The 21,395-nt window shown below is 47.5% G+C and overlaps 1 protein-coding gene across 8 annotated transcripts in view; it reads left to right on the forward strand.

The window, feature by feature from the left end:
- Window positions 1-21,315, forward strand: part of ANKRD11 (ankyrin repeat domain 11) — a 220,659-nt gene extending 199,344 nt beyond the window's left edge. For 7 of the 8 annotated variants that reach the window (XM_015562954.1, XM_006762181.2, XM_006762179.2 and 4 more), the window contains 7 exons: window positions 334-476; window positions 2,820-2,967; window positions 3,420-10,054; window positions 14,529-14,627; window positions 14,714-14,857; window positions 17,352-17,444; window positions 20,323-21,315. In XM_015562954.1, coding sequence (XP_015418440.1) covers window positions 334-476; window positions 2,820-2,967; window positions 3,420-10,054; window positions 14,529-14,627; window positions 14,714-14,857; window positions 17,352-17,444; window positions 20,323-20,508 — 7,448 coding nt within the window. In that variant the 3' untranslated portion in view covers window positions 20,509-21,315. Of the gene's footprint in view, window positions 1-333; window positions 477-2,819; window positions 2,968-3,419; window positions 10,055-14,528; window positions 14,628-14,713; window positions 14,858-17,351; window positions 17,445-17,634; window positions 18,751-20,322 lie in introns of those variants that run through there. The other variant, XM_006762180.2, reaches the window with a different exon arrangement.
- The last annotated feature ends 80 nt before the right edge of the window (window positions 21,316-21,395 follow it).

Here is a 21,395-nt window from a genome sequence, read left to right on the forward strand (position 1 = left end):
CGCAGCTGATTGATGTTTCTCTCTCATCAATGTTTCCGACTCTCTATCCTTCTCCCTTCCTCTCTGTAAAAGATCAATAAAATATATTAAGAAAAAAAAAAGATTAACCCTGCAGGTGGTTAATCTGTACGGTTAACAAGCCAAATATCCCTCAGCATATAAGAGGCACCACAGTAAAAAGCATTCAGGGTTTCCCTGGATCTCTAGCCTTTCAGTGCAGAGCAACGCCCTCCAGGGCTCTTTCTTGTCATCAGCTTCCTTGGAGTGCTGCTTTGAGACAGGAATGACATTCCTGAGGATTAAATAACATATGTCCTAAGTGTCTGTTTCCAGGCTGGACAGCACTGCATGAGGCATGTAACCGAGGCTACTACGATGTTGCCAAGCAGCTGCTGGCTGCGGGTGCAGAGGTGAATACCAAAGGTCTGGATGACGACACGCCCCTGCATGATGCTGCCAACAATGGGCACTACAAGGTAGGTCTCTTGTCTGACTCCCACATCGTTCTGTAGCTCCTGCCTCTCTGTCTTCGCTGTCCTTCATGTTTGCTGGGTAACTGAGAAGTTAGTCTTTATCCCTCACCAGAGCTGTCCTTTCTGACCAGCCCAGCTTTCTCATCCTGGATCAGCACTTGGATGGCCTCTCACAGTTCCAACAATCAGTACTGTCTGCATTGTGTGGGACAGGGCCCTGCTCTGGCCACACAGGTGTAGTTGGATTTTAATAGGTGACCATCATACCGATAGGAAGGGGGGGATCCTGGGGATTGCTGCTGGACCCTGTCCTTGTCCCTATGGTCCTACTAAACTAGGGAAGGCCTTGACTGATGTGATACTGAGGGGTGTAGCCAGTCCAACAACAGTGAGTACCCCAGTGCACGGTTTCCCCTGAGAGGACTAGGCTTCCTTGGGGAAATGACTGCCTCCAGGTCTGAAGCAAGAGATATACTAGTACATGATGTGCCCGGTGCATCTTGTGCTATCAGAAAGCAGGGCAGTCACAAAGATGAAGTCTTGCTGCAGTCATTACCTGAGCCATCTTGACGAGGCCCCTGCAGGGTGAGGATGATGACACCAGTAGATCAGAAATGCTCCTTATGACAGCTCTGCCTGGTCACTTTTGGCAGATACCAGGGAACCAGTAGCATCAAGAGTGTGATGAACATAATTTGACAAGTCGTGGCAGTGGAGAGAGAGATTGGGAGGGCACTCTGAGTTAAAAGATCTCTGAGACAAATAGAGAAATCTGAACACTGATTATATATTTGATGTTAGGAATTATAGTTAACTTTTTAGTTAAGATAATGGCATTATAGTTTCTTGATTTTAAAGAAACCTTTTAGAGAAATATACTGAAGAAGTAAATGAAATGTATGTGATTTGCTAAAAATACCTGGAGGAGTGGGCAGATGTGGGTGACATGAAGCTGGCTGTGAGCTGGTAGGTGAGGAAGTAGAGAGGAAGGGAGTCGTCATTTGAAATCTCTCTATTTTTTAAATTGTCATTTTGAATCTTTCTATTGTGGAAAATGCCAAAGAGTGTGGAGTCATGGTGGGAGAGGCACAATAATGGCCCCAAAAGATATCCCCATCCTGATCCTGGAACCTGTGACATGTGACCTCACATGGTAAGGGGGCTGCAGATGGAAAAAAGTGAAAGACCATGAGATAGGAGATGATCGTGGATTATCTAGGCTGGCCCAGTGGCCTTCAAGGGTCCTGACAACAGAGATCCTTTCCTGGCTGTTCAGAGTTGCAAGCAGAGGCAGGAGGGAGGAGGACTTGAGGGAGACCTGAACTGCACTGCTGGCCTTAGAGTCAGGGGCCATGGCAAAGGAATGCAATGGCCTCCGGCAGTGGAATGGCCTTCAGCTGGTAGATAACATGGACATGGAACCAGAGTCCCCCTCACTGCCAGGAACCCTATATGCATGGAAAGGAAAGAGCCAATACCACACATCAGCTGGATCAGGGGGACTAATTTTGGACTTTTGACCTCCAAAATTGTAAGATGAAGGTGGTGGTGATTTGTTAGAGCAGCAATAGGAGACTGTCCTGATGGAGCAGTAGAAATTGTAACTACTGAGTGAAAATAGAGTATTTGAGTAACAAGAGTTCTATCCTTTTTAAAGATTCTTCTCATGCTCTTATCTCAGACTGGACTAAAGTTGAGATTGAACTTAATATTTGTACTTCAGTTCATTGAATCAGCTGTCATGGGCATATAATCAGCCCAGGTTGCTGACAATAAACAGTTGAACAGAGCTGTTAAAAGATCACCATGAGTGTTTCTGACCATCCTTACCCATATAAAATAAAGCACTGAAGAGATTATCTTATTTTCTAATGAAAACATAAAATAAACAAGCTTGCAGAAGCTTGGTCTTTGTTTCCTCTCTCTGTAAACACCCCTCCAATAAGAAACTTCCCCTAAACTACTAGAACCCTTTCATGATCACTGGACCCTGTTGGATGGTGAGCTCATCACATTGGTAGGAGAGGAAATCTTATGTGAGAAGATTCCAGTAAAGTGGTCGACTCGTCATGAGTGAAGAGGTCTTGTATGGGAGTTGGAACTGTTCTATGTGCAAGAGAGCCTGGGAGGGGTGCCAGGATTCTGTTAGGGTCCTTCCTGTGGAAGAGGCACAGGTCTAGAGACCCCACCAGAAAGGGTTGTGCACACCAACTTCTGGCCCTCTGCCTTGGGTTGTTCCCTGGTTAAGCTCAAGGTTCTCTGAACAAGTTACAGTTTTACACGGTTACTATCATACAGTCAGTGTTTCTCAGAACACATCCTCAAGCACCTGCTACTGTCTTGTAGGTGGTGAAACTGCTGCTGCGGTATGGAGGAAATCCTCAGCAGAGCAACCGAAAGGGCGAGACACCGCTGAAGGTGGCCAACTCCCCGACCATGGTGAACCTCCTGTTGGGCAAGGGCACCTACACATCCAGTGAGGAGAGCTCAACTGGTCAGTGGCTGGGCATCAGGTTATGTGCAGGGTGGGGGTCATGGGTGTGTGACACTACGGGGTATAAACCTCTCAGTACTGCTGTGATAACAGGCAATGTTGGCTTTCATCTGCAGATCAGCACATCAGGTTCCAACCTCCTAGACACCTGGCACTTACAGGAAATTCTGGACTGGGGACCTGGGGTTTCAATACTAAAAAGCCTGCAAGCTTATCCTAAGATACCAACCTCTCACAAACCTCTCTTTGGTTTCCTTCAGCCCATAGTTGGCCTCAGATTTCACTAACTCAAGTGAAGTGCTTTTCTGTGGGGTTTCCAGGACTCTCATCCTAGGGGTGACCAAGTGCTTGGGGAGGCCTTTCTCTAAGTCTTCTCTGAGACAGCTTTCCCTCATCCATGTCTGCAGGTGTTTTGAATCTGCCTCTGAGATCTTTCTCCTTATTTCCAACAGAGAGCTCAGAGGAGGAAGACGCCCCATCATTTGCACCTTCTAGTTCAGTTGATGGAAATAACACAGACTCTGAGTTTGAAAAAGGACTAAAGCACAAGGCTAAGAATCCAGAGCCCCAGAAAATTGTGACCCCTGTCAAGGATGAGTATGAGTTTGATGAGGATGACGAGCAGGACAGAGTCCCTCCAGTGGATGACAAACATTTACTGAAAAAGGATTACAGGAAAGAGACTAAATCAAATAGTTTTATTTCTATACCCAAAATGGAAGTGAAAAGTTACACTAAAAATAACACGATTGCACCAAAGAAAGCGGCTCACCGCATCTTGTCAGACACATCAGATGAGGAGGACATCGGAGTCTCTGTGGGGACAGGAGAGAAGCTGAGACTCTCTGCACACACAATTTTGCCCAGTAATAAAACTCGGGAACCTTCTAATTCTAAGCAGCAGAAGGAAAAAAATAAAGTGAAAAAGAAGCGAAAGAAAGAAACAAAAGGCAAAGAAGTGCGGTTTGGGAAAAGGAGTGACAAATTCTGTTCCTCCGAGTCAGAGAGCGAGTCCTCAGAGAGTGGTGAGGACGATGGGGACTCGGTGGGGAGCTCTGGCTGCCTTAAGGAGTCCCCGCTGGTGCTGAAGGACCCCTCCCTGTTCAGCTCCCTGTCTGCTTCCTCCACTTCATCTCATGGGAGCTCTGCCACCCAGAAGCATAACCCCAGCCACACAGACCAGCATACCAAGCACTGGCGGACAGACAATTGGAAAACCATTTCTTCTCCTGCCTGGTCAGAGGTCAGTTCCTTATCAGACTCCACAAGAACAAGACTGACCAGTGAGTCTGACTGCTCCTCTGAGGGCTCCAGTGTGGAGTCACTGAAGCCGCTGAGGAAGAGGCAGGAGCACAGGAAACGTGGCAGCCTACAGAGCACTCTGTCAGAGAAGAAGAGCTCCTTCCACCCCAGTGTGGACGGCGCCATTCCCAAACTAGACAAGGAGGGAAAAGTGGTCAAGAAACATAAAACAAAACACAAACACAAAAACAAGGAGAAAGGGCTGTGTTCAGTTAGTCAGGAACTCAAATTGAAAAGTTTCACTTATGAATATGAGGACTCCAAGCAAAGGTCGGACAAAGCTATACTTTTAGACAATGACATTTCCACTGAAAACAAGTTAAAAGTATTAAAGCATGATAGAGATCACTTTAAGAAAGAAGAGAAGCTTAGCAAAATGAAGTCAGAAGAAAAAGAATGGCTCTTTAAAGATGACATAATAAAGATCTCCAAAGATGAAAAGTCACTCAAAAGAATCAAAGACACAAACAAAGACGTCAGCAGGTCTTTCCGAGAAGAGAAAGACCGTTCAAATAAAGCAGAAAAGGAGAAAGTAGTGAAGGAAAAGTCTCCAAAAGAGGAAAAACTGAGACTGTACAAAGAGGAAAGAAAGAAAAAGTCCAAGGACAGGCCCTCAAAATTAGAGAAAAAGAATGATTTTAAAGAGGACAAAATTTCAAAAGAGAAGGAAAAGACTTTCAAAGAAGATAAAGAAAAGCCCAAAAAAGAAAAAATTTACAGGGATGATTCTGCTTTTGATGAATATTGTAACAAAAGTCAATTTCTGGAGAATGAAGACACCAAATTTAGCCTTTCTGATGATCAGCAAGATAGGTGGTTTTCTGACTTGTCTGATTCATCCTTTGATTTCAAAGGAGAAGATAGTTGGGATTCTCCAGTGACAGACTATAGGGACATTAAAAATGACTCTGTGGCCAGGCTGATCTTGGAAACGGTGAAAGAGGACAGTAAGGAGAAGAAGCGGGAAAACAAAAGCCGGGAGAAGCGAGACTACAGTGAAAAACGGAGCGACAAAGATGCTTTCTTTAGAAAGAAAGACAGGGACTACCTGGATAAAAACTCTGAGAAGAGAAAAGACCCAATTGAAAAGCATAAAAATATCCCCAGCTATCTTTCAGAAAAGGACAAAAAAAGGAGAGAGTCTGCTGAATGCGGGCGAGACAGAAAGGACAGGGATCTGAGCGACATCTGCAGGGACAGGAAGGACCCTCTTGAGGTCACCAAAGAGCGGAAAGATAGCAGAGTGAAGGCCGAGGAGGCGTACAGGGAGGACCTGAAGGAGTATAGTTGTGAAAGTGTATTCAAGGACAGGTCTGACTGTGACTTTGGGAAGAGTCTGGAGCCTTGGGAAAGGCATCATTCAGTGAGAGAGAAGGAGAAGAAAGATGGCCTTGAGAAGGAGAAGAAGGAAAAAATAAAATTAGAAAAATATAAAGATAAGTCCAGTGACAAAGATAAAAGTGAAAAGTCTATCCTTGAAAAATGTCAGAAGGACAAAGAATTTGATAAATGTTTTAAAGAGAAAAAAGATACTAAAGAAAAACATAAAGATATACATAGCAAAGACAAAGAAAGAAAAACATCTCTTGACCAAATTAAAGAAAAAAAGGAGAAGAGTTTCCCTGGAATCATCTCAGACGACTTCTCTGAAAAAAAAGATGAGAAAAAGGGCAAAGAGAAAAGCTGGTATATTGCTGATATATTCACAGATGAAAGTGAAGATGAAAAAGATGATTATACAGCAAGTGGATTCAAAATTGGAGAGTCCAGTGAAATGCAGAGGGCAGACAGCCTCCAGGAAAAAGATGATGGGAGGGAACCATACCCCTCAGACAGACACCGGAAGCACTCTGTTGACAGGCAGCACTTAGAGAAGCAGAAAGAGAAAGAACTTAAAGAAAAGAAAAAGGAAAAAGGAACCACAGAAGGGGCGAAAGACAAGAAAGAAAAAGTCTTTGAAAAGCACAAAGAGAAAAAGGATAAAGAGTCGACAGAAAAATATAAGGACAGGAAAGACCGAACTTCAGTTGATTCTATTCAGGAAAAGAAAAACAAACAGAAGCCCTCTGAGAAGGTGGAGAAGAAGCCCTCTGCAGAAGACAAGGCCAAGAGCAGGCACAGGGAGAGGCCAGACAAGGAGCACTGCAGAGAGAGGAAGGTGTCGAAAAGCGCTGAGGTGGAGAAGAGCCTCCTGGAAAAGCTGGAGGAAGAAGCTCTGCATGAATACAGAGAAGATTCTAATGACAAGATTAGTGAGGTGTCCTCTGACAGCTTCACGGACCGAGGGCAGGACCCAGGCCTGAGTGCTCTCCTGGAGGTGTCTTTCACAGAGCCTCTGGAGGAGAGGGTCAAGGAGAATTGCCCACAGGAGAAGCTGAAGGAGAAAGAAAGGCATAGGCACTCTTCATCCTCATCCAAGAAAAGCCATGATCGAGAGAGGGGCAAAAAAGAAAAGTCTGAAAAAAAAGAAAAGAATGATGATTACAAGGATATTGGCAGCAGAAAGGACTCCAGCCAGTATGAAAAGGATTTCTTGGATGCTGATGCTTATGGTATTTCTTACAGTACAAAAACTGACATAGAAGATGAATTAGATAAAACCATTGAATTGTTTTCTACAGAAAAGAAAGATAAAAATGATTCTGAAAGAGAACCTTCCAAGAAAATAGAAAAGGAACTAAAGCCTTATGGATCTAGTGCAATCAGTATCCTAAAAGAGAGGAAGAGACGAGAGAAGCACCGAGAGAAGTGGAGAGATGAGAAGGAGAGACACAGGGACAAGCACGGTGAAGGGCTCCTGAGACATCACAAGGATGAGCACAAACCTGCAGTCAAAGACAAGGACAGTCCTCTAAGTTCCTTTAAAGATAAATCCAAGGATGAAAGCCTGAAACTCAGTGAGACCAAACTAAAGGATAAATTCAAGGAAACTTTAGATAAAGAAAAAGGTGACTCTGTAAAGATCAGCAACGGAAATGATAAGTTACCACAGTCTAAAGACTCAGGCAAGAAAGATGTCAGGCCCAGAGAGAAGCTTCTGGGAGATGGCGATCTAATGATGACCAGCTTCGAGAGAATGCTTTCCCAGAAAGATCTGGAGATTGAAGAACGCCACAAACGGCACAAAGAAAGAATGAAACAGATGGAGAAGATGAGGCACAGGTCTGGAGACCCTAAGCTCAAGGAGAGGATGAAGCCAGGTGAGGACATGCGCAAGAAGAGTCTGGATATCCCTCCAAAGAAGCCACTGGGACTGGACCCTGCCCTTAAAGACAAAAAGCTCAAGGAGTTGGCTCCTGTTCCACCAGTCCCTGAGAATAAGCCCCACCCAGGACCAGCTGTGGACTCCAGAGACTGGTTGGCAGGACCTCATATGAAAGAGGTCTTGCCTGCTTCTCCCAGGCCTGATCAGAACCGGCCCACTGGGGTGCCCACCCCCGCATCTGTGGTGTCTGGCCCCAGCTATGAGGAGGCAATGCACACGCCCAGGACCCCATCCTGCAGTGCTGATGACTATGCTGACCTCATATTTGACTGCACAGATCCCCCGCCGGTCTCCAGCACAGCTGCCAGCGCTTGCTCCCCCTCTTTCTTTGATAGATTCTCTGTTGCAGGGAGTGGGATTTCAGAAACCCCAAGCCAGACGCCTACAAGGCCTCTGTGCACAAACCTTTATCGCTCAGTCTCTGTTGATATCAGGAGGACTCCTGAAGAAGAATTCAGCATTGGAGACAAGCTGTTCAGACAGCAGAGTGTCCCTACCACATCCAGTTACGACTCACCAGGGCAGCACTTGGAGGATAAGGCCCTTGTGCCCCTGCCCCCAGGTCCTTCGGAGAAGTTTGCCTGCTTGTCTCCGGCATACTACTCCCCAGACTATGGCATCCCCTCTCCCAAGGTGGACACTCTGCACTGCCCACCCACAGCCGTGGTCACCACCACCCCCTCTCCAGAGGGTGCCTTCTCTGGTTTACAAGCAAAGTCCCCCACTTCACACAGAGATGAGCTGTTGGCCCCATCCATGGAGGGGACCCTTCCCCCTGACTTGGGCATTCCCTTGGATGCCACAGAGGACCAGCAGGCCACCGCTGCCATCATCCCCCCAGAGCCCAGCTACCTGGAGCCCCTGGATGAGGGCCCCTTCAGCACGGTAATCACAGAGGAGCCAGTTGAGTGGGCTCATCCTGCTACCTCGGAGCAGGGCCTCTCTTCTAGCCTAATTGGGAGTGCCCCTGAAAACCCTGTCAGCTGGCCCATGGGATCGGACCTTATGCTTAAGTCTCCACAGAGATTCTCAGAGTCCCCAAAACATTTCTGTCCTGCCGAGTCCCTCCACGCTGCTGCACCTGGGCCCTTCAGCACCACAGAGCCCTCTTACCCAGTCTCCCCTGTCCCATATCCTCTGCCCATCCCTGAGCCAGGACTTGAGGAAGTTAAAGATGCCTCTGCAGAAGCAATCCCAGCCGCCATTTCCACTGCAGAAGAATCAGCCCCTTTCGCCTCTTCCTCCAGGCTGGAGTCCTTCTTTAGTAACTGCAAGTCGCTTCCTGAAGCGGCCCCTGATGTGCCCCCGGAGCCTGCGTGTGTGACCACCGTGACTCAGGTGGAGGCTCTGGGTTCTCTGGAAAATACCTTCTTGGAAAATGGCCACAGTCTCTCTGCCCTGGGACAGGTTGATCCAGTGCCCTGGCCCGATGCTTTCCCCAACTCTGAGGACGACCTGGACCTGGGGCCCTTCTCACTGCCAGAGCTTCCTCTGCAAACTAAAGATGCTTCTGATGTCGAAACAGAACCTGTAGAAGAGAGTCCTCTTGTTCCTCCAGAAAGTACCCCTGCAGGGGCCCCTGTGGTCCTGAATGGTGGGGATGTGGCTGCATCAGCTGCTGAGGAACAGCTCGTGCTATCTCCTGATCAGGCAACTACCCGGCTCCCTGCTGAGCCTGAGCCTGAGCCCTTGCCCTCAGAGGGGCCAAAGCCAGACATTGTTCTGGAAACCACGGTGGAAGCCGAGGCTGTGTCAGAGGGGAGGGCCCCTGAGGCCTCCGACTCCAGCCTGGGGCTCACACCAGCACCCCCAGAGCAGCATCCACTAGGTAGTGGAGACGAGGAGGTAGAGGGCCCAGACCCCTTGGCAGCATCCCACAGCACACCTGAGCCCTCTGGGGACAGCCCTGCACAGGCACAGGTGGTGAACGGGGCTGGCCCCCATGACAGTGCTGGGCTTGAGGGGCCTTCAGGAAGCGTCCAGACTGAAACTACAGAACCAGAACCCAGACCCACAGCCGAAGCCCCAAAAGCCCCCAAAGTGGAGGAGATCCCCCAGCGCATGACCAGGAACCGGGCTCAGATGTTGGCCAACCAGAACAAGCAGAGCTCGCCTCCTTCCGAGAAAGAACCTGCCCCTGCCCCTACCCCCAGAGCAAAGGGTCGATGCTCTGAAGAGGAGGACCCCCAGGCCCAGCACCCACGCAAACGCCGCTTTCAGCGTTCCAGCCAGCAGCTGCAGCAGCAAATGAACACGTCCACACAGCAGACACGGGAGGTGATCCAGCAGACACTGGCTGCCATCGTCGATGCCATAAAGCTGGATGATATAGAGCCCTACCACAGTGACAGATCCAACCCGTACTTTGAATACTTACAGATCAGGAAGAAGATCGAGGAAAAGCGAAAGATCCTCTGCTACATCACCCCACAGGCACCCCAGTGCTACGCTGAGTACGTCACCTATACAGGCTCCTACCTCCTAGATGGCAAACCGCTCAGCAAGCTGCACATCCCAGTGGTGAGTGCCAAGGTGGAGCCCCAGACCCCAAGGGTGCCAGTCAATGGGTCAGGACCCTGTTTGCTATATGTCTAAATGCAAATGCCAAACTGTTGGGATGCCAGAGCTTGGAGTAGGTGTGCCATCCTGGGGACCACCCTCCAACATGGATGTCCATATTGATACAATCCCTCTGGGTCAGGAGATCCAGTTTCCTCTTTGTCATTCATCATTTTTCCTATGTCATCTCCCCATCCAGTGCAGGCATTGAGTGCCCTTGGGTCCATGCTCACACCCTCTTGTCTGTCACCCACTGCTGTGGCCGCACTCTGCATATCTCCAACTAGAGCCAATCCTGGTGCTGCTCAGTCCCTAGTCTCCCCAATGTTTTGCTGACCAAGACCCCCACCTCCATGTCAGGCACACCTGCACAGCATTCCCCCTTTCTGTATCTCAGTGCCTCCTTTAAACTCCCCCCCCCTTTTTCCACATAAAAGTTCTTAATTTATTAGTCCTCTTATGAAAAATCTACACAATCACCACAGATAGTCACTGAAGATTCCACTCTCCAGTTCACTTTTAATAGCACCAGCATTGGCCTTTGCAGTTCCTGCCTGACTTTCATCATTCCCGTTTTTGCATTTCTTTCTGTTTTTCTTGAGGTCTTCTTATACAAGTCTGTTGTTTTTTTTTTGCATAATCCAAGGAATCATAAATCATACCAAAGCAGCTGTCATACCAAAATGGGTTCTGAATCCAAATACAAAGATGACATTTGGTGTGTTTTACACATTTTGGCTAGTTTTCTCTGAATTTGTCTAAGGTACTGTTGCCTTCCCAGGGTGAAGGACATCAATGACCATTTGTTTCTGTTGAAGTAACCTGTTGGCTCATGAACTTACTGGTCCAGATAGTTAACTGTGTCATTCATTATGGCAGTCAATCTTCAAGCAGCCAAGAGCAAAAGAGTTTTCTCAAATTGTTTTAACAGCTAAAGGCCTCCACGGGGATGTATAGCCTGGCTCCAACCCCAGCCCGTCACCCTTGAACTCCTCTACACCTCTTATCCTGGTTCCCAGCGGTTCCATGTTACTGACCTGAGGTCAGGCCTCAGTTCTCCTCCCACTGGAGCCCTAAGTGACCCTGGCACCTTTGTCACCTGCTCAAAGCACACCCTTCATTGGGCTTCCAGGCTTCTCTACCCAAGCGAGTCTGTCCTCAGCACCCACCTGTCTCTGCACTGTACCCAGGGCCTCTATTTTCTTTCTTTTTTAAATATATTTTTATTGATTTAAGAGAGGAAGGAAGATGGAGGGTAACATCAATGGTGAGAGAAAATCATTTGTCGGCTGCCTCCTGCATGCCTCCTACTGGGGATTGAGCCTGCAACCTGGGCATGTTCCCTTGATTGGAATCAAATGGGACCCGTCAGTCCATAGGCCAATGATCTATCCACTGAACCAAACCAGCTTGGATCCTCCATTTTCTTTCAGTCGTTTTCATCCGTCGATGGCTCACCCTCCACCTCAACCTGATGACTCTTGGTCTGTACAGATATGACACATTTAATCCCCGCTTTGCACGTCATCCTTCACTCTTATCCTCATGCCATGAGCAAATTCATCTATATGGGGTTCTGCAGGCCAGCACCTCCCATGTCACTGCTTGTCCCACTCCACTCTCTCACCTAGGCCAGCTCCTGCTTCCTCCTTGCCCATTGGGGTCTGTTCTCTGCACAGCAGGCAAAGAGATCCTTTTATAGTGGAGACAGATCTCTGCCCTCTGCTCAGCCACAACTTTCCTGGCTTTCCAGGACTCCAGCCTAATGTGCTCCCAGGGGTTACCTGTTCACACAGTGTGCAGTTGACTTGCTTCATTTCTTAGACCATTCCACCCCTTTGAAGAAAAGCCAGGGCTTCGGTTTGATTTGCCTATTAGGCCCAGAATGAGCCTCAGTCACAGCTGTTGAAAGGATACTGGTCAGGATTCCCCAGAGGGAACTTCCTGTCCCAAAGGAGGGTCATGTTGGGTATACGTGTTCTACTGTCAGATCTTCACGTTCCAAAAGTCAGTATCTATGCTGGCTCTCCATCAGGCAGTAGGCTCAGCTAACCAGGATTGACACCCAGCATCTTCTGCATGAGGATGAGTGGCTCTGAGTATCAGGTTCAGTGGCTGAGGCATGGGGGCCCAACTACCAGGGCCACCACCCTTCCTGTCCAGCCCAGCACTTTGTTCCCAGGGAGCATGGCTAGTTTTGAACCCAGTGGGATGTCATTAGCATAACACTCCCTTCTCCTGGTACACTAACCCCGAGCTGTTCTAGGGAGGGGAGACTGAGGCAACCTTGCCCTTGTCGGGCCTGGGAGGACCAGCTGTCTGCCTTCATCTGGGTCACTAGATTCTGAAAATTCTGGCCTAAGATGTGTTGTTTGGTGAGTCTTTTTTGTTGTTTTATTGTTTAAATTTTAGTTACCAAAATAAAAGAGTACCATGACAAAGTTTAGAAAATAAAATAGTAGATGTCATTATACTCCTACTACCCAGGGTTCACCCTGTCAGTGGTCTATACATCTCTACTTCTACTGGATTCATGCCTTTTTAGAAGAAAGCTCTGTTTTACTTCCTGTTACCACATAATTGAGCACCCAGGCTGTTGAGTGAGGGCAACAGCGGTCAAGCTTTCCTGGATTTCTCACCAGGCCAGAGGCTTGAGACCTTGTTCCAGCAGCTGTGGCACCAGGTCTTGGTGCTTTTTCTTGAGGATCCAGAAATGGTGGTGCCTTAGAAATACTAAAACCTGAAAACAGGAAAGGCTTACACCTAGATGCGCCACTGTGTTTGTGTCTTCCCTCCTGGTACCACCTATGGGTGGCCCAGTAGAGTCAGAAGAAAAAGGCACACCAAGACCCCATGGGGCTGGGTCCTTTGAGGCAGAGGGGATGGAGCAGAGCCTGTTAAGCGAGGTGTGCCATTGAAGAGACCAGCTAGATGTTCTAATGTCTTATTTTGAGCTTATTTTAGACTGACAGAGTTGAAAGCACGGAGTATATGTTGTGCCCTCACTGGGCTCGGATGCATCTCCTCCTGGGTCTCTAGGGCTATGGTTGGTCATTCACTCCTTGTCTTCCTTGAAAGGCACAGTTTGATGACCTTTTTGAGGAATATTGATTAGATGTTTGGTCTAATGTCCACACCTGGATGGAGGGACATGTTTTTAGTGAGACTGCACAGATGTGACGTGAGGTCTTGGTGTGTTATGTCTTGTTCTTGGTGTCAGCAGTCGCATTGTGGCGAATTGCTGTCTTTCCCTTTTTAGATGATAAATATCTTGGGGAAGGTACTGTGAAACTCTTAAGGCCTATTATCCTCGAGCTTGTGCCTATTTTAGTCTCCTTAATGAATCTTATCTGCAGCAGTCAGTCCTGTGGTGTTGGCCTAATGATTATTGTCTACTTCCCTCTCTCTATGTCTATTGATTGGAATGCTCCTGTAATCCAACATGAATCACCATTACTTATTTTGTGTGCAAATTGTTCCAGCCTTAGCCATTAGGAGCTCCTTTAGGTTGCTCCATCTTTCTGAGCATGCTCTCACTTTACAGCCTCAAAAGATGTTCCAGCTGAGTCCTGTCATTAGGCACGTGGTTCCTTCTAGTGGGAATGGTGCTTAGAAACCACATCCTGGGTGCAGGATGTGGTCACTGTCCTGAGTGACATAGCCAGGTGAGGTGTGTTACTCTGCATCCCTCTATCTGGTCTACATTGAAATCTTGACTTCGTCATGTGCTCGCATCTTCCTTCTTTAAGAGAGAGACTCGGTTCTTCTTACTGCAAGGTGTTTATTGGCCTGTTCACTCCCAGTATACATGTCTCATTTCACAAGTGCTGGCCCATCCATGAAATGCCTGCACTGGTTAGATGGCATTTATGGTGGTTCTTCTGGTCTTTCGCCTAATGATATCTTTTCCAAAGTAATCCAGGCCCCTCACTTCCCCACTCTGACCCCCAGCAGGATTGTCAGGCTCTGTTGTTGCATGTGTTCCATGTTGGCGCCTGCATCCCATTTGGTGTTAGAGTTTATTTGGGGGACATCCTCCTCCTCTCCTCTGCCCCATTTGCTCTTCTTCTGTCTTTGTCATATTTTTTCTGCACAAACAACACAGCATATGTGTTCTTGATCTCTACTTTCTTGCATGAAGGGTAGCAGTGTAGACACTCTGTACTTTGCTTTTTACACTTCACACCATCTCTGGAACTCATTCCCCTTCATTCTTTTTCATAGCTGCATAGTGCTCCTTTCTGGGCCAGGGTCTGTGCCATTGTTCATTTGCCTGCTCTCGTGTATGAGCATCTAATTGTTTCCAGGAAATTCCCTAGTGTGCCTACATTTTGTGGGACCATAGGTGTGTCTTCAGGTCAGACTTAGTCACTATTGTTGGTGCAGGTTCCCAGCTTCCACTAACCCCCCTCCCTCTCACTCTTTGTGACTATAGATTGCACCCCCTCCCTCCTTGGCGGAGCCCCTGAAGGAGCTGTTCAAGCAGCAGGAGGCTGTGAGGGGAAAGCTGCGCCTGCAGCACAGTATCGAACGGGTAAGAAGAGGTCTTGCATGGGGGACTGTGAGCCTGGGACATATCTGGCCATGTTGGGATTGGCTCATATGGTTTTTGTCCTCCAGGAAAAACTGATCGTCTCCTGTGAACAGGAGATCCTGCGGGTTCACTGCCGGGCAGCGAGGACCATCGCGAATCAGGCGGTGCCATTTAGTGCCTGCACCATGCTGCTGGACTCTGAGGTCTACAACATGCCTCTGGAAAGTCAGGTCAGTGGTTGCCAAGGTTGTGCACTCACACTTGTCTCCTAAGAAGATCTGTGCCCCCACAAACTACTCTGAATACGTGAGCAGGTCTGTCCTCGGGACAAGGGAGGCAGGGGTGATCAGATAGCAGTACATGTAATGCTGATGTCATGAGATGCTGCATGGGCTCTTTGAGGCCCCATTCCAGGGTTCTCACAAACACAAGCTCTTAGGTCACTGGGTTGGACTGGGCCTTAGTTTCAGTCACATGAAGAGTTAAACTTTCCTCTAAAACAGTGGTTCTCAACCTTGGCTGTACATTAGAATCACCTGGGAATCTTTTTAAAATCCTGATTTCTGGGCCTCATCCTCCAGAAATTCTGTTTCTTTGTTATGGGGTGGGGCCACAACATTAGTAACAATGAAACAGAATTTCCGGAGGATGAGGCCCAGAAATAAGGATTTTAAAAAGATTCAGGTGATTCTAATGTGCAGCCAAGGTTGAGAACCACTGCTCTAAAATATACACATGATTAGGATGAGCAGCACCTAGAGCTGCTGCATAAATAGCCTCTGCAGCAAAGACCCCCATAGGAGGCTATCATGCTGGGGATAATGATGGCCTTGCATTAGCATGGTGACATTGGCAGCCAGGCCCTGTAGCCAAGGGCCAAGAGGTATGGCTCTTAGCATAGCAGTGGTTCCCTTCCAACTCCCCAGAGTCCTGTTAGAACTTCCCTACTGATCTGATTCAGGCTGGGCAGCAGAGTCCAGAGCAATGCCCATCTGTCCTCCAGAGAGGCCCTGCCTCATCCACCCCAGCTGATCATCCTGGCTCCCCTTACCCACAGGGTTAGATTTGTCCCATGTGGTCATACCCTTTGCTTCCCCCACCAAACCTGACCTGTCATTAAACATTTGGGTGCCCCTGCCCCCATTGATCTGCTGGGGTGCAAAACTGTCCCATTAAGTGGCTCTGTCTGCTGGCAACCCCAAGCTTCAGGAGATTTCAGCTGCCTCTTACCCATCCATGGACACAGTTAAAATTTAAACTGTGCAAAGTGGTCTCTCATGTCCCCAATTGTCCATCTTTAAGCCTGGCTGCTTCTCCTACCTCCTACTGCCTGCCGCACTCAGGCCTGGCCTCCTGAGGCTGTCTGCTCTGGGTTTTACTCCCCAATATATTCTCTTCCCTAGCAACCACTGACTTTTTTAGAAACAACCCAGTGTGCATCATTCTGGGCCTGCCCTCTGCTTCTTGCCCCGCTCATGTTGACTTTCCCAGAATACTGTTGTTTTCTTGGGCCTCTCCTGCTGCCCCCCTTCACTGTTCAGGCCTTGGCACCAAGAGCCCTACTGACAGATGCACCTCCTGGCACCCTGGCTGGCATGAACTCCTGCTGTGTCAGGATCACATGGACCCCTAGGGTTCTGAGCAGCATTTCTGATTTGACTGTGGTATCATACAGTGGGTTTAATGGTTTTAGTTAAAATTTTTTAAAATTAGTACATTAAAGATTTTCCATTCACTTAACATACATTCTTGAAGGATATGTTTGAAAGTTTCCCCACTTAACATACTATGCATCGAGACAAGTTTTTTCTAAAACAAAACATATGTCAACAAACTATAAAACAAAATACTTGGTTGGGGATCAAGTGATTATTACTTCAGGGTTAGGTGCTTCAAAGGTTTGCATCTAAAACAAAAAAAGGAAAGGAATCTGGTGATCTTCAAGGGATTTCCTACATTCCTTCTGAAGGTTCAAGAGAGAAGGCCTCAGTGTGCACTTCTTCCCGGCAAATATGTTTGGTGTGGAGCCTGGGCTCAGCCACCAGGTGGTCCGTTGTTCATGTACCTGTGGCTGAGAGATTTTCACATGTTCTTCTCAGCACGCCATCCACTCCAGCATCCAGGGAGAAAAATCTCCTGGTCCTTCCTAAAGCATCCCTGTTTGTAAACTGCAGTCCATCGCAGGCAGAGATGTTGCCGTACTTGAGAATGGTGACCTCAAGGTGTAGTACTCCTACAGAGTGAAACCAGGAGGCTGGCCTTCAACCACTTCGGGCCTGTCAAACACCCTTTACGAAGAAAAAAAAATTACTTCCAGTGTTTACAACCAGAAGTTAAAACACATACCATCACCAGCTTTACCATGTGCCTGTGTGTGGCCTCCAGAAACAGTGCAGGCCAGAATCTGAGGGCTTCCCAATTCTGTTTCCTATATGGGTATCGTAAAAGACAAGCAGAAAGCCCTCATGGACAGTACCAAGTCATCGCCAGGGCAGCTCCATCACAGACCGCATCCACCCAGGCATATTACGCAAGCTATATGGGGAGGAGGATGACCAAGGGTCATACTGGTTTGTCTTTTAGCATGATGACAGCATGTGGATTCAGGAATGAGACTACAGCTTTCATTCTTCACTTAGGAAGGAGGATTTGAAACACCCTGAAGGTTTGCTTTCTCCATTGTTCCTCTATCAAACGCCCATACTTGATTGATTTCTCCTCCAGGGTGACGAAAACAAGTCTGTGAGAGATCGTTTCAATGCCCGCCAGTTCATCTCCTGGCTCCAGGATGTAGATGACAAGTACGACCGCATGAAGGTGAGTGCACTGTACTCCCCTCAAACATTACTTGGGCTGGGAGCCCCCAGGAGTTTTCTGGGATGCGGGGAGGCTGCTGCTGGGTCCCATGTTTGGAGGTGACAGTTTCAGACTCTCTGAACCCAGCAAATACTTTCAGGGTATCCCTACCCCCATGTTGCCTCCTTAGAGTATCTTCCCTCCTGTCCAGGTATGCGGGGAGCAGCTCCTGTCACCAGCTGGCGGTCAGACCTCTGTGGGACCCCATCTTGAGCCCTCCACAGCATACACCCATCACCACTGCTCTGGATGTGCTGACCAGTGCAGCAGGCCAGAGGATGGGTGGGAGATAGAAAGATTAGCAAGTAAGAAGCACATCCTCATCTTCAGTTGCTAGAGTTGCACATGGGCATGGGGTCACTCATGAGAACGAGCTGTAAAACTTAGCAACAATAATGAGCCAGTTACAAAATTAACACACAGGGCAGCACCACCCTAGGAAGCTCCATTAGGCAGGGCTGAGTGGACTGTGCCTGCTGCTCTTCTCACTGCGAGCTACAGAGTTGGTGGAGGGGAGCCCCAAGCTCCCCCATTCCCAACCCTGTATTACCTGTACTTGGAGAGTAAGACAGTGTTTCCAGGATTCCAGCCTTAACCTGTGCTCCTTACCTCAACGGCCCATGACCATGATGCCATAGCAGTGCACACAGGTATCACATGAGGTAGACACAAAACACAGAGCAGAGAACAGTGAGCCCATGTGGCATTTCAGGTCTTAGCATCTCATCATGATGTGGGTGCAGGTGCAGCTGAGGTGAGGCCCAGCTTCCAGGTGACAGTGCAGTCACACCGTTGCTCTCAGCCAAGCTTGAAGGGAGCCACAGGGAAGATTTCCCAATAAAAAGAGAAATAATCTTTAACCACATTAAAATTAGACTTTGTACATTAAAAATGCCACAGATGTCCAGTTTCCTTAATGGTCCAAAGAACTTACAAACTAATAAGAAAAAAGGTGGATAGAAAAAGAAATTAGTGAAGAATGTAGTCAGTTTATGAAGATGAAGCAGCCACACCTTCATGAGGCCATGTGTTGTGTGACCATTTGTTTCAGAGCCACAAGATAAATTAGATCCTATTTAGAAGACACACTGCTAGCTTCCCCTGCAAGTTCCTGCAGTTGGGGACGTGTCATTTGGTAGTTTTGTAGGGTAAATAGTATTTATCAAATTTCACAATATTTTGGCCACCTAACCTAGCAAGTCTCCTTGAGTCATTTAAAACTCGGGGAAATGTAAAAAAAAAAAAAAAGTTCATTGGAACAACCCAATAAAATAGAAACCCAGAAGCCCATTGATAATTCTGTGATTAAATGGAGTATGGGAACATCTGAAGATGTAATTACTACAAAATATTTTAAATTAGGCAAACATGGCCCAGCCTGTGAAGGTATCTGAGCTGCTTATGAAATGGGTTTATCTTGAGGTTCAGACACATTGCAGTGTACACATGAAGACAATGCAGAGCCATGGCTTCCATGTTGCAGCACTCAGAGGTTATTTCCAGAAGACTAAAGATGGAGGATTTTTATCCCCCACCCTCAACACACTTTTAAAAGAACAGTTATTGTAAAACAAATTATACATTGTGATATTCCATCCCAAATATTTGTGTGCACACTTAAGAAAAGATTATTTTTCTGTACAGTCACTGTAACAGAGTCAAACTTTGTTAATCCAAAGTATGGTCTACTTACTACCTGCCATGTTTAAATCCCCTTTGTTCCCAAAATGTGCCCAACCCTGGACCCACAGGTGCTACATTTGGTTATGTCCCATTTCAGTAATCCAGTGGGTCATTATTTGTTTTTAACTATACCTATTTAATATAATTTAATATCCATTTAATAATATACCCACGAAGATTAAACATTTTAATACTAAACCCTAGATAACCCTTTTTAAAAATGAAGTGTACTTTTAAAAGATACAACTTCTGCCCTAACCTGTTTGGCTCAGTGGATAGAGCGTTGGCCTGTGGACTGAAAGGTCCCAGGTTCGATTCTGGTCAAGGGCATGTACCTTGCTTGTGGGCAACATCCCCAGTAGGGAGTGTGCAGGAGGGAGCTGATCGATGTTTCTCTCTCATCGATGTTTCTAACTCTCTATCCCTCTCCCTTCCTCTCTATAATAAAATCAAATCCCAGATGCTTGGATATAGCAGAGCCAGGACAAACTGATGGATTTATTTATTTATTTTATTTTTTTAATATATTTTATTGACTTTTTACAGAGAGGAAGGGAGAGGGATAGAGAGTTAGAAACATCAATGAGAGAGAAATATCAATCAGCCGCCTCCTGCACACCCCCCACTGGGGATGTGCCCTCAACCAAGGTACATGCCCTTGACCAGAATCGAACCTGGGACCCTTCAGTCTGCAGGTCGACGCTCCATCCACTGAGCCAAACCGATCAGGGCAATAAAGTATATTTTTAAAAAAATAAATAAAAGACACAACTTCTATAAATGCAAATGAAATCAATATCACCACACATAAATTAGAATTGTAAACAAAAGAAAATCAGTTGCAAATTCTAATTAGATGCTGTTGTGAAATCCATGGAGAATGAGGACACAGAGCAGGGATAGTCTCCTTATGTGGTCAGCCAGACTACTCACAGGGTAGGATGAGAAGACCAGGGATGGTGCTATGGGCCATTCAGAGGGGCAGGCCATCCTGCTGCCAGAGCTTGGCCCAGGTCCCTCGACCCCATCCTCCCAGTGGGTATTGCGGCAGGGGGAGTGGCAGTGGGGGCCCAGGCCCAGTCCTCTTAATTGGGTACTTGGGGGCTGGGTCAGGGTCTTGTTTCCACTTCCCTCACCTACTATGCTTTCCATGCAGACGTGTCTCCTGATGCGGCAGCAGCATGAGGCTGCAGCCCTCAATGCTGTGCAGAGAATGGAGTGGCAGCTGAAGGTCCAGGAGCTGGACCCGGCCGGGCACAAGTCCCTGTGTGTGAATGAGGTGCCCTCCTTCTATGTGCCCATGGTAGACGTCAATGACGACTTCGTGCTTCTGCCAGCCTGATGTACCACAAGGACAACTGCACAGGACACAAGCAAGGGCCACATGGGTCAGCCCAGCACTGCTGCCAAGTCCAGGTGGCGGAAGGAGACCTTGTCCCTCAGGTGGGAACACCCAGGGAAAACCCTGCACTTTGCCCCCCTGGAGCACTTCTCTTTTATACCAGCTGCCAAGAGAGGACAAGGAGACCCCGGGGACACGGACACGGCAGCCTTGGGATCTGTTTTCCAGCCAGCTGCACGGGCATTTCAGGAGCTGCCGAATGGATTTCGTTTTTAAAAATCTCTTGTTCCATTCTGATCAACTAAAGGAAATAAAATTAAGGCGTCCACTTCTCACAAACAATGACCTTCAGGTTGGAGGGCAGGGAGAGTGCCATCCTTGCTGCTGTCCTGTTGCCATGGAGCTGCTGACAGCCACAGGCCTCAGACTGGGGCTGGGACGCTGTGCTGTGCGAGGGCCAGCTGCGCCGCCCACCTGCCTGCCACAGAGGGACACAGAGCCAGGACTCTCCAGTTGTGTTTTTAATGGAGTCAAATCCACGTGGTTTGTATATTTTTTCCTTTAATCTTGGGCATTTTGTTTCTCTTTCTGAGAACATAACTTGAAACACTACAGAGCCAATAATCATATAAAAAGTGTACCCGTAAACGCTGTACAGTTTTATACACATTCACAATGTACTTTTTGCTGCCTTCTAGATAATTTATTTTGCAACACATTACTGCACAGTTGTAAATAACTTATGTACTGTAACATCACTTCAGTTATGTGTAAAGAAATAAATAAATTAATTAAATGCTCTTTGTACATGACAGTCCCCTTCCCGGGAGGGGCCAGTATACAGGACTATGAGATGAGGGTTCCTCCACTGAAAAACTCCATTGTCT

This window comes from Myotis davidii, unplaced genomic scaffold, assembly GCF_000327345.1.
Source record: "Myotis davidii unplaced genomic scaffold, ASM32734v1 scaffold77, whole genome shotgun sequence".
NCBI classification, from domain to species: domain Eukaryota; kingdom Metazoa; phylum Chordata; class Mammalia; order Chiroptera; family Vespertilionidae; genus Myotis; species Myotis davidii.